The sequence below is a fragment of the Sarcophilus harrisii genome, chromosome 1 (genome assembly GCF_902635505.1).
Source record: "Sarcophilus harrisii chromosome 1, mSarHar1.11, whole genome shotgun sequence".
Lineage (NCBI taxonomy): Eukaryota > Metazoa > Chordata > Mammalia > Dasyuromorphia > Dasyuridae > Sarcophilus > Sarcophilus harrisii.
In genome coordinates, this window is record NC_045426.1 from 646,760,575 (window position 1) to 646,773,427 (window position 12,853).

Consider the following 12,853-nt stretch of genomic DNA (forward strand, 5'->3'; position numbering starts at 1 on the left):
TAAGTTGGTTGGTTGTTGAAGTTTTTTGTTGTTTGTTTGTGTTTGTTTAGGAATAGAAATGACCAATCTTATCCCCCCAAGATATCTCTCTGAGTGAAGTCATTTTGAAGTTGCAACCTATGGTATTATGGAATTCTTTTTTTTTTTTTTTAAATTTATAATTGCAAGACCTTTTGTTCCAATTTTTCCCCTCCTTCCCCCTACCCCTTCCCCCACATGGCAGGTTGACCAATACATGTTAAATATGTTAAAGGATATGTTAAATACAATATATGTCCATACAATTATTTTGCTGTACAAAAAGAATCAGACTTTGAAAAAGTGTACAATTAACCTGTGAAGGAAATCAAAAATGCAGGCGGACAAAAATAGACAGATTGGGAATTCTATGTAGTGGTTCATACTCATCTCCCAGAGTTCTTTCCCTGGGCGTAGCTGGTTCAGTTCATTACTGCTCCATTGGAACTGATTTGCTTAATCTCATTGTTGAAGAGGGCCTGGTCCATCAGAATTGATCATCATATAGTATTGTTGTTGAAGTATATAATGATCTCCTGGTCCTGCTCATCTCACTTAGCATCAGTTCATGTAAGTCTCTCCAGGCCTTTCTGAAATCATCCTGCTGGACGTTTCTTACAGAACAATAATATTCCATAACATTCATACACCACAACGTATTCAGCCATTCTCCAATTGATGGGCATCCACTCAGTTTCCAGTTTCTGGCCACTACAAAGAGGGCTGCCACAAACATAAAATTCTTGAATAAAGAAAATTTCACAGTGGAGATTGAGCAAGGGTCCAAAGTTTAAATGACAATTCAGTTAACATGTTCCTTCATGAAACAAAACAATAGGCATTTGAAATGTCCTTTTAAAAAATGATTGTCTGAAACCGTTAAATCTTATTATGAGTGGTGTTAGGCAATGATGGAAATAAATGGTGGCAAATATTCATGGCCACATGGAAGCTGGCCTAGAGCAGCTTAAAGAAATACCTGCTACCTCTCTCCACTCAAACAGCCCTCCTCCAAAGACTGGGCCTCCAATGATCAGTCCCCCATTACATACAAATAATTATATCTAACATTAGGTAATAAGATCATGAGAGGACCAAGTTACCCTATTCATATCTTGTTTGTACATAGTTCATAGCTACCATCCCACCTCCTACAGTGAGTCTTTACAAACCCCTCTTAATTCCAGATGCTTTCCTCTGTTTATTTATTTAATATTTACTATTTTTTTTTTGTACCTTTTTATAACTACAGCTTGCTTTGTATGTATTTGTTTGCATGTTGTCCCTCCCACCCTAGATTGTAAGTTCCTGGAGGGCAAGGACTATGGCCTCTTTTTGTATTCCCACAGCTTAACACAGGGCCTTGCACATAGTAGGTCCTTCATAAATGTTTACTGAATTGAAGAGTTGTTTGTCTATTGCAGTGGTTCTCAAACTTTTGTTCTCAGTATCTTCATGTTGTTAAAAAAAAAAAAAAACTATCAAGGATCTGTTCAAAGAATTTTTGTTCACATGGGTTATATTTATGGCTATTTACTATATTAGAAATAAAAAATAATTTTGAATTTGTAGACCCTCTGAAAGGGTTTCAGAGACCCCAACAATTCTTTGGACTACACTTTGAGGACCACTGGTCTATTACTTCCCTATTACCTTGTGAGCTCTTTGATAGTAAAGACTGTATTTTACCTTTAACTTCCCAAGTTTAGCATAGTATCTAGCACACAGTAGGTGCTAAATAAGTATTATTAAAGGACTCTACAGCCAAAATAGCCTTTTTTGTTTTCTGTCCTCCCTTGACTTCCTGCACAGGTGTCCAAGGGTGCAAAATAGAATCACTTTTTTTTTTAAAATAGCCTTTTTTTTACAGGTTATATGCATGGGTAACTTTACAGCATTAACAATTACTAAACCTCTTGTTCCAATTTTTCACCCCTTACCCCCCCACCCCCTCCCCTAGATGGCAGGATGACTAGTAGATGTTAAATACATTAAAATATAAATTAGATACACAATAAGTATACATGACCAAAATGTTATTTTGCTGTACCAAAAAGAATCAGACTCTGAAATATTGTACAATTAGCTTGTGAAGGAAATCAAAAATGCAGGTGTGCATAAATATAGGGATTGGGAATTCAATGTAATGGTTTTTAGTCATCTCCCAGAGTTCTTTTTCTGGGTATAGCTAGTTCAGTTCATTACTGCTCCATTAGAAATGATTTGGTTGATCTCGTTGCTGAGGATGGCCAGGTCCATCAGAACTGGTCATCATATAGTATTGTTGTTGAAGTATATAATGATCTCCTGGTCCTGCTCATTTCACTCAGCATCAGTTCGTGTAAGTCTCTCCAGGCCTTTCTGAAATCATCCTGTTGGTCATTTCTTACAGAACAGTAATATTCCATAATTTTCATATACCACAATTTATTCAGCCATTCTCCAACTGATGGACATCCATTCAGTTTCCAGTTTTTAGCCACTACAAAAAGGGCTGCCACAAACATTCGTGCACATACAGGTCCCTTTCCCTTCTTTATAATCTCTTTGGGATATAATCCCAGTAGTAACACTGCTGGATCAAAGGGTATGCACAGTTTGATAACTTTTTGAGCATAGTTCCAAACTACTCTCCAAAATGGTTGGATTCGTTCACAACTCCACCAACAATGCATCAATGTCCCAGTTTTCCCACATCCCCTCCAACAATCATCATTATTTTTTCCTGTCATCTTAGCCAATCTGACAGGTGTGTAGTGGTATCTTAGAGTTGTCTTAATTTGCATTTCTCTGATTAATTATGACTTGGAGCATCTTTTCATATGACTAGAAATAGTTTCAATTTCTTCATCTGAGAATTGTCTGTTCATATCCTTTGACCATTTTTCAATTGGAGAATGGCTTGATTTTTTATAAATTAGAGTTAATTCTCTATATATTTTGGAAATGAGGCCTTTATCAGAACCTTTGACTGTAAAAATATTTTCCCAGTTTATTGCTTCCCTTCTAATCTTGTCTGCATTAGTTTTGTTTGTACAGAAACTTTTCAGTTTGGTATAGTCGAAATTTTCTATTTTGTGATCAGTAATGATCTCTAGTTCTGCTTTGGTCATAAAGACCTTCCCCTTCCACAGGTCTGAGAGGTAAACTATCCCGTGTTCCTCTAGTTTATTAATAATTTCATTCTTTTTGCCTAAGTCATGAACCCATTTTGACCTTATCTTGGTGTATGGCGTTAAGTGTGGGTCAATGCCTAGTTTCTGCCATATTAGTTTCCAATTTTCCCAGCAATTTTTATCAAACAGTAAGTTCTTATCCCAAAAGCTGGGGTCTTTGGGTTTGTCAAAGACTAGGTTGCTATATTTGTTGATTGTTTTATGTCTTGAACCTAATCTATTCCACTGATCAACTAAAATAGAATCACTTTTATCGATTGCAATTCTTAATTTTCTTAAAAGCTCAGGGTCAAAGGCCATCTCCTAGAGAAAGCATTATCTGATCTGCTCAGCTTCCAGTGCCTCTCTCACAAAATTATATTTTGTTTTGGATATACTTGCTCCAAGTAGATGGCAAAGTGGGTGCACCTGGAATCAGATAAAACCGGTGGAAATCCTGCCTCAAACACTTAGCAACTGTGTGATCCTGGGCAAGTTGCTTAACTTACCTCAGTTTCCTTGTTTGTAAAATGGGGATAAAAACACTTCAGTCAGTCTGTCAACAAACATTAAGGACCTACTACGTGCTAAGTGCTGGGGAGACAAAAAGAAGCAAAAGACAGAACCCACCTCACGGAGTTCACAATCTAATAGAGGAAGATGACAGTTTAAAGGAATAATGGTAAAAAGGGCTAACATGATGAAGGCAGAGAACACAGCGGGTGAGACGGCTGCCCTAAGAGGAGGATCTGGAGGAGGAGCTCCACACTGCCTCCAATCAGAAGGAGCCCCAGAGGAGGTGGGCGTTTCAGGATGATGAAATTCCAGAATAGGAAGAAGGCCGGAAGTGATGTCACGGGCTTGTAGGGCAGAGCTAAGATCACGTGTACAACCTTTTGCAAACCTTCAAGGGCTGGAGAAAAAGCTATTGCCGTTACTTGTACAAGTAACTTCTAACTTCCTATAACATTAGATAAGAGTATCTAAATTCCTAGATAAATGCACACTTCTGGAGGGCAAGAATGGTGAAGGCAACGAGCCTTCGGATATGGCTTCATCGTAATGGCTGATTACAGCATCAGAATCAGCACATTTAATAAAGGCGGTTCTTAAAAAGTTGGAACAAAAGGATTGGCAACTGTCCTGCGGAAGAATTACCTGTGCATATGCCTTGTACATAAAAAGCTATAATAATGAAAAAAAAAAGGGAAAATAATTTTGCTTTCTTTGCTATTATCAATAAAATTTTATATATAAAATAGTAAAATCCTTTAAAAAATAAAGGCAGTTTTTGAATTTTTATTTGGCAATGACATTTAATAGGGTCCAATTGTGTTCTTAACATGATAAAAAAAAAAAAAGAGAATAAGGGACAAATATTTTTGATGCCGTATGCAAAAGACGTCGTACAAGTTGTGATTGAGGAAATGGGGGGAGGGGAGGGAAGATTTATACTTTAAAAAGAAAAAGAAAAAATTGATGATGCTGGTGAGAAAGGGAAACGGGCGCCAATGCTCGCAATGCGCATGCGCGGCCGCCGAACCGCCTAACGGCGCTGTAAGAAGGAAGAGAAAGACAAGGTGGAAGCGGAAGAGCAGGGCCGTTCCTACAGTTGGTGGCGTTTTGTAGGAGGAGATAGCGGGTGACGACAATTCCCCGCCTCAAAAGAGAATGATTGGCTCTTGGCCTCTCCGTCTCTCCTTTGGCCCCGCCCCGGAAGTTCCTTTAGACGCTTCCGGGCAGGCCGCGCGTCGACTCCTCGTGCTTACTCCGAGAACGGTTCGGTTCCTGCCGGCGGCAGAGCGTGTGTTGGCGGAGGCGTCATGGGGCGGCGTGGGAAGGTGCGACCCCGGGCGAGTGGGGGGTTTGGGTTGGGCGAGGGGTTCTGAGCGGGGGCGCGGGGGGGGGGGGCTCTCCTTCTCACGCTTGGGCCCTCCGCAGAGCCAGCACCAGAAGCGCGCCCGCGCGGCGGCCCAGCTCCGCGCGCAGGAGGCGTACGCGTCCGCCCCGCACTCCTTCGTGTTCGCGCGCGGCCCCGCGGGCCCCGGCGTCCGCCAGCTCAGCCTGGATGTGCGGCGAGTCATGGAGCCCTACACGGCCAGCTCCCTGCAGGTCTGTCCGCGCCCCGCCCCGCCCCGCCCGGGACCTCGCAGAGCGAATCTGCGCGCCCCTCTGTGCGAATTCCCCCGCTGTGCCCTGCCCCCCTGGAGCCCTCCCTTAACCCTGCGTTGTCCTCCTCCTGGGTCTGCCCAGGGGCCCGCTCCATGCTTTGACCGGCTGGGGCTTGAGAGGGAAGGGTGCCCATGATGTTGGAGCTTCTGAAGTCCCGTAGAGCTCGGATATCGGGGCAAGTTTCAGGGTTATTCCCGGCGTTTCCCTCCCCCCTGCGCTTCTTTGGTCTTGATCTGTAATTCCCTCGCTTTAATACCGTAGAGATTTATAAGAGAGACTTAGAAATCCGCAGTTTTTCTCCAACTTTTCCCCTAAGACACTTAGCCCAGGAATTTCTTGCTCCGATCCTAGACTACCTCACATAATTATAAAATGTGGTGCAATTTTCACTTCACAGGCTTTTGTTGTCTTCCACCTCACCCACCAGCTCCTGTTAGGGATCATAACCGGGCCCAGAATAGCGGTCCTCTTCTGAAATTCTCCATACACTAAAATTGTCAGGATTTATCGTTCTTTGTTTCTTATCCAGCCTCATCCACATGTTCTTGGCCATGTGCATTCTCCCTCTGATTTGTATGTTCCCATGATGCTGGTTGGTGTGTAGATAACTGATTGAGAGGGAGGGAGGAAAGTTCTCAGATTTTGCCAGATTTCAAGGGCTTTGATAAAGAACTGCTGGTGAACCATACCTTTGTTATCTTGGGATGGACTATCTTAAACTTTTAGAGATTTATTTCCAGGCGGTTTCTAGATTTTCCCACATTGGTTTCTATAGGAAACTGCTGGTCAAGCCCTCAAACCTCTTCCTTTTTCTTTTTTTTTTTTTAAATAAGGTATATCCTCCCATAATCCCATTCTAGTCTTAAGTCAGATTCCCATCAACTGTCAGAACATATAGAAAGGGAAATTCAACTCTACATTAAAAGGAGCCCAATTCAAATACCACCTCTGGCATTTACTAACTGTGACTGGGCAAATCACTTTTTGAACTTCAGTTCCCTTATCTGTAAAATGAAGTGATGGGCTCAGTGGCTCTCTGGCTCTGGATGGATCCATGACCACCCTGTCTTTGGTTCATTTTATCTATGAGGCCATGGCTTTTATTATAGCCCCTCTTCTGGCACACGTCATCTTCCCCATACTCAGATCTTGATCAGGATTACAGGAGATTTGAATGATGTTACATTTAATTTCCCAACATACCTACATAATCAAATTAATAAGTCTTGAGGCAAATTTCTTTATTTTAAGTCATAGCTCAGAAATAATGATTAAGTCCCTGAGTCTCCCAAGTAAGTTCCCCACAATTTATTCAAGATGTCCACTCCCGAACCTTTTCTTTTCACCTTTCATAAATTGTCCTTTACCAGGCTTCCCTCCCCTCCCTCCTCCCCTTAACTCTCACATCAGCCCTAATCTGCCCTTTCACACCATTGCAGGTTCGACGGCGAAATTCCCTTAAGGATTGTGTGGCTGTGGCTGGCCCTCTCGGGGTCTCTCACTTCCTCATTTTCAGCAAAACCGAGAAGAACGTGACATTTGTGAGTAGCACCTCCTTCAAGCTTCCCTGTCCCTGTGGGGTTCTCCTGTAGTCCCCCATGGCCGGGACACACCTCGTGCTCCCAAACAATGGCTGCTCAGTAAGAGAGCCTTTGCTCTGTTTTCAGAACTTGTATGATTGCTTCCTTTTCTCCGGCAGAGGCTGATCCGGCTTCCTGGGGGCCCCACGCTGACCTTCCGGGTCACTAAGGTGAGGGGTCAAGTAGGAAAGTGGTGCGGTGGGGAGGCTGAGGGCTGGATGGCTAAGATCAGCCCTGCCACCTCCACCTCTAGTACTCCTTGGTGCGCGATGTGGTCTCCTCCCTGCGGCGCCACCGGATGCACGAGCAGCAGTTCTCACACCCCCCGCTCCTGGTGCTCAACGGCTTCGGTCCCCATGGCCTGCATGTGAAGCTCACCGCCTCCGTGTTCCAGAACATGTTTCCCTCCATCAACGTGCACAAGGTGAGGCCCAATAGAGCCCCGGGTTTGAATCCTGCCTCAGTCACTGCTGACTGACCAATAAAGTGCCTCCCCTGAGGTGGGGGGGGGGGGGGGGGGGGGGGGCGGGGGGGGGGGGGGGGGGGGGAGGGGGCGTGTTTGGGGACTGTTAGACTGAATGCTGGGCCCACGAGAGCTGTGGGCCGGGCCCCTGCGAGCTGTGGGCCGGGCCCCTGCAGCATCCTCTCTCTGCCAGGTGAACTTGAACTGCGTGAAGCGCTGCCTTCTCCTCAGCTACGACCCCGACACCCAGGAGCTGCAGTTCCGACACTAGTGAGTGCGTGCGTGGGGGAGGGGGCAGTCCCACCCTGGGTGACCGTGATGACCACATCTCCACTGAGACGCTGTGATGTGTCTAAGTAAACGCTCTGAGGCCCAGGGTGGGGAGGGAGAGAGGGAGAGGGAAGCAGGGAAATCTGGAGTCTCTGTGAGCACTGACCCCCGGTCTACCATCCATCCCTGCAGCAGCCTGAAGGTTGTCCCCGTGGGGGCCAGTCGGGGGATGAAGAAGCTTTTACAGGAGAAGTTCCCAAACATGAGTCGCTTGGAGGATGTCAGCGAACTGCTCGCCACGTGAGTGGGGAGGTAATGCAGCTGGGGCGGGGAGGAGGCCCTCCGCCCTCAGAGCCTGGCTGCCGGGACCCCAGCACATGCCCATGTCTCCCCAGGGGCGCAGGGCTGTCGGAGAGCGAGGCGGAGCCGGATGGGGAGCACAATGTGACAGAGCTGCCCCAGGCTTACGCCGGCCGTGGCAACATGAAGGCAGAGCAGAGCGCTGTTCGGCTTACCGAGGTGAGGGCCAGGGCGGGCACGGGTCAGCACGAGGGCCTTGGCATGGGATGAGAACGCTGACGTGACAGCCCATGATCACTCAAAGTAAACGTTCTGATGCCTCCGGCCCTGTGCACTGTGGGGGGCAGAGGGGAGTGGGCATGGGGCAGACCCCCACCATCGCTTTCAACCCATCAGATTGGCCCCAGGATAACCATGCAGCTCATCAAGATCCAGGAAGGCGTCGGGGAAGGGAATGTCCTCTACCACAGCCTTGGTCAGTGCAGGGAGGAGGGAGGGAAGGAAGGAAAGAGGGAGGTGGGTGATCTCTGGCACAGCTGCGGTGCTCAGAGGGGGCCTCCTTGCCTTCCCTTTCCCCTCCAGTGCACAAATCTGAGGAGGAGCTGAAGGCCACCCTGGCCACCAGAGAGCAGAAGCTTCTGCTGAAGGCTGAGCGTCGGGGCAAGCAGGAGCAGGACATAAAGCGGAAGAAGGAGCAGCGGGAGGCGCACCGGTCAGTGGGGGGAACAAAGGGGAACAGGCCCTGTGGCTGAAGGCCTGGGACCTCACGGGTGACTCTTCTCTGCCAGGAAACGCAGCTTGGAGGGTATGGGCCGGCTCACAGCCTCAGGGCTGGACAAGGGCGATGGGGACAGTGGTGCAGAAGACCCCGGGCAGTCCGAAGCAGCAGCCCAGGGGTCTGAGGAGGAAGACGAGGCTGAGTATTTTCGCCAAGCAGTGGGTGAAGAGCCAGATGAGGGTGAGTTGGAGGGGTGGTCTTGGGCATGTGGCCCCATGCCTGTCAAACCCCCTCTGCTCATGGTTCTCTTCTCTCCATTCTCCCCAGACATGTTCCCAAAGGTGAAACGACGGCGATCCAGCAAGTCCCCCGGACAGCCAACCTCTAGTGACCAGAGCCCGGGGAGGGGCAGAGGTCAGCATCCCAAGAAGAGGTTCCGAACAGCCAAAGGCAAACAGCCCAAAGGAGCCATAGCCCGACACTTTCCTCGGGGGCAATTCCTGGGCCGAGCTTTGGCCTCTAAGAGGCCCCACCACAAGTCCTCAGGGGCAGCCAGAGCCTGAGACTCGCCTCAAGGATGAACTGAGGCCCGTTTTCTCTCTTCTGGGGAGGGAATGAATACATTGAATCCTGTGGCTTCTAAGAATGAGGGAATCCTTCCTTCTACCCTCCATGCTACTTCAATGTAGTCTGTAAGGTCTCCCTGGGTATGAGGAAGAGAAGTTGAAGTAAAGTCTGGTTTCCTGTCTTCCATTGATCGTGGGGGAGGGGAGTTACTTGACTGAACATCATCATGAGACATCACTGACATAGATTGTGTCCTAGTTAAAAGTTTTATTGCGGGGAGAGAGGGAGCTGTTCAAGAGTTGACCTCCAGGGATGAAGCAGTTTGTACCCCAGGGTACAGTGTAGAACACCCCCCACCCCAACCAAGTGGTTGCAAGTATTTGCTAACCTGACTGACCCAAAGGGCAGTACACAACTAATGGGGAGTGGGTTTTGTCTAATGGCCTTTGAACCAGCAGGGGGAGATTGGGGAATCCAGAATAGTTCCCATTTACCTTGTTTCTTGCCTGGAATATGTTAGGGCTCACAAAGTGGTCTTGGCTGGCAAGGAGTTTAAATGTAAATGCTTTTACATCCCCAATAAAGAAGCAGTCACTGTTGCTTTGCTTGGTTGTTATTTCTGGTGGGCGGGAGGAGCTAGAAAGTCTGGTTTTCCTGTCTGCCGGAGGAACCCTAGTTTGAGAATGGGGTGGGGGCGTGAGAATGAGGAAGGAAATATGCTTAGGGAGGGGCTAGCTACCAGGATGGGGCTTGAGACTGACTGACTAATACAGGCAGGAGCAAAACCTGGTAATTGAGATTGAAGCAGCATTGGAGAGCCAGCCGCCACCATCCTAGCAGGAGCAAAACCAGGCCAGGTGAAGAGGGATTGGGAACTGGATTGGGGGTGATTGCTTTATGTCATTTCTACCCCAGACCAGTGACTAATAGGACTTTCACTGGACATCATGGGGTCAAGGGAGGATTGTGGAAAGAATGGGTTATGGCTCCCCAGATTTGCCGGAGAAGCTGTTAAGAGCAGGTTCTGGGTGTGCTTGCCCTGTGAGATGGAGCCAAACTAAATCATTAGTTGTCCCCAAGTTTACAGCTGAAGGAGATCTTGGAAACTATCCTGTCTAGCACCCCCATTTTACAGATGAGCAATTAAGGAACTTGTCCAGGCCAATGTTACAAGTCAGAATTCAAACTTGGCATTTGGACTAAGTCCAACCTTCAGTGCTTCATGCTGACTTCTAAGGCTCATTTGGGAAGGGGTGGGGACTAGTTTGGTGACTGTTTTCTAGAGGCCTGCCCTCCTTCCCGTAGGCACCATGACTCAAGCACCTAACAGCACCTGCTCACCGAGGATGTTGGTGAGAGCTGGCAAAACCCTGAGCCAGTACCAGGAGGAGTATCTGTGGCCTGTGCTAGTGGTGGAGTTCCTTGTAGCTGTGGGGGGCAACGGCCTGGTCCTCTACCGCTTCATTTCCCGGGAGCAGCGCCCTTGGCATCCGGCCATCATCTTCTCAGCCCAGCTGGCCATTAGCGACCTCTTCTATGCTTTCTCTCTGCCCGCCCTGGTGGTCTATTTTTATCCACCCAAAAACTGGAGCTTCGGGAAGGCTGCCTGCCTGCTTGACCACTTCCTCTTCAACTGCAACCTTTACAGCAGTATTTTTTTCATCACTTGCATAAGCCTCAATCGCTATCTTGGCATTGTGCACCCCTTCTTTGCCCACGGCCATGTGCGACCCAAACACGCCTGGGCCATAAGCCTGGCTGGCTGGGGCCTCGTAGCTGCCCTGGCAGCCCCTACCTTCAAGTTCTCCCACCTTGTCTTGCCCCAAAACGGCACAATACAGTGCTATGTGAATCAGTCCGAAGGCTGTACCAAATGCCTGGGGACTGCTGAAGACGACCACGTACCAAACTACTGGGTCTACAGCCTGGTGCTGGCGGTGCTGGGTTGCGGCCTGCCCTTCCTGCTCACCCTGCTGGCCTATGGCGCCATTGGCCAGGCCATCCTGACTAATCCCAACATAACTAGGCCAGAGAAGGTCAAGGTGGGCATGCTAGTGGTGGGCGGGGTAGTACTCTATGCCATGTCATACATCCCATACCACATCATGCGCGTCCTCAACGTCCAGGCCCGCTGGCAATGGCTGAAACACTGCAGCAGTTTCACAAGTGAGTCTCAGGCTGTGGCTGCTCTGGACCTTGGTCTGTACCTGGGCTACCAGGTAAGCAGGGGACTTGTGCCTCTTGCCATGTGCCTCCACCCACTGCTCTACACGGCCGTGGCCTCAAGCCTCCGCTGCCCGAGACTCTGTGGGGGAGCCAAGAGTGAGGAAATCTCTCTGAGGCCCCACTGACTCTTGGCAAAAGGACATCCAAGATCACTTCGTGACTAGCTGGTGAGTGAAAGGGGATGGCAGCAATGGGGGGGCAAGGAAGGCGGTGCATCCCTCTTCACCCCATGCCCTCAAATTGCTGTGCCAGACTGATAGGAGAATTAAGGAACTATACTTGGAACCTTTGACTCTCCTGTTGGAACTCTTGCCTGTTGCTAACTGGTTTCTTTCCCCATCTACCCCCCAGTTTGCAGATATAGTGCTATCTGCTATTAATTCCCTGATCCAACAAGTGGCTAGTGACTAAAATAAGACACCAACTCCTTGGGGAGGATCACAAACTTTCTTCCCCTTAATTTCCTCTATTCTCTTAAGCATTCTAGTTCCACCCAAACTGAACTGCTAAAGATTCGTTGCACTTGACAAGCCACTTCCCTGCATTTGTGAAGTCCATTTTGCTGGGCCAGAATCCACTTATTTGTGAATCCAAAGCCTTGGGTTTCCTTCACAGCCTATAGCTTGTGCCAGACCTAACATACTCCACCCCACGCTATTCCTTGCCCCAAGCTCAAAATATTCTCCAATTTTCAACAACCCTCTATCCCTTGCCTAGATCATCATGCTTTCCTTCCATTATTATTCTGTTCCACTTCCCAAGGATGAGGGTTGACACCTCTTAGTTTTGAATCTTGAGCCACTAAGTGTTCTAAAAAAAATTCAGTCTGTAGTCAGACAGTGGGAAAGCCCAATTTTTGCAAAAAATATTTAGAGCTGTACTTTTTGTAGACACCATAGAATCTATAACAAGTGACAAGATAGGAAAGTCCATACTTCTCTGTGTTTCTTCCTAAGATCATAGATGTAGAGCTGGCAGGGACGTCAAGAGGTCTCATCCTCCACTTCCACCCTTTCCTTTCAGAAGCTAACCCTGAGATCTAAAGAGATTCAGTGACTTGCTTATGATCATGAGGCATTAAATGGCAAAGCAAGATATAACTGAAATCAGAATTCACAAATTTTGATGTTTAAAAAGACTTCTTGACTGATCACTTGTGATATGTCTGTTCATATACTCTCAGTGGATCTGATGACAAAGCGCTTTTTTCCCTTCTCTTGGCTGAGGTGGACAACAGATGGTACAAAACATGATTTCAAACATGGACGAACATGTTTTTGTTTGTACTTCTTTGTAATGGGGGATTCTAAATTGAGGAGAGTGAAGTATAACAACTACTTCATGAAGTGACAGTAATGTAAATAAAATTTTTAAAGAACAATGA

At 47.5% G+C, this 12,853-nt stretch overlaps 2 protein-coding genes across 2 annotated transcripts; both read left to right on the forward strand.

Moving 5' to 3' along the window:
• The first annotated feature begins 4,886 nt into the window (after positions 1-4,886).
• Positions 4,887-9,842, forward strand: LOC100935105 (suppressor of SWI4 1 homolog). The gene is made up of 12 exons (XM_031947492.1): positions 4,887-5,014; positions 5,115-5,285; positions 6,785-6,886; positions 7,045-7,095; positions 7,179-7,349; positions 7,582-7,658; positions 7,851-7,958; positions 8,054-8,177; positions 8,355-8,433; positions 8,541-8,670; positions 8,747-8,916; positions 9,004-9,842. The coding sequence occupies exons 1-12, from the start codon at positions 4,997-4,999 to the stop codon at positions 9,237-9,239; spliced, it is 1,437 nt and encodes a 478-aa protein (XP_031803352.1). The 5' UTR covers positions 4,887-4,996; the 3' UTR covers positions 9,240-9,842.
• A 70-nt stretch (positions 9,843-9,912) lies between these two features.
• P2RY11 (purinergic receptor P2Y11) lies at positions 9,913-12,043 on the forward strand. The gene is made up of 2 exons (XM_031947493.1): positions 9,913-10,100; positions 10,549-12,043. Exon 2 carries the CDS (start codon positions 10,554-10,556, stop codon positions 11,592-11,594), a length of 1,041 nt encoding a protein of 346 aa, XP_031803353.1. The 5' UTR covers positions 9,913-10,100; positions 10,549-10,553; the 3' UTR covers positions 11,595-12,043.
• The last annotated feature ends 810 nt before the right edge of the window (positions 12,044-12,853 follow it).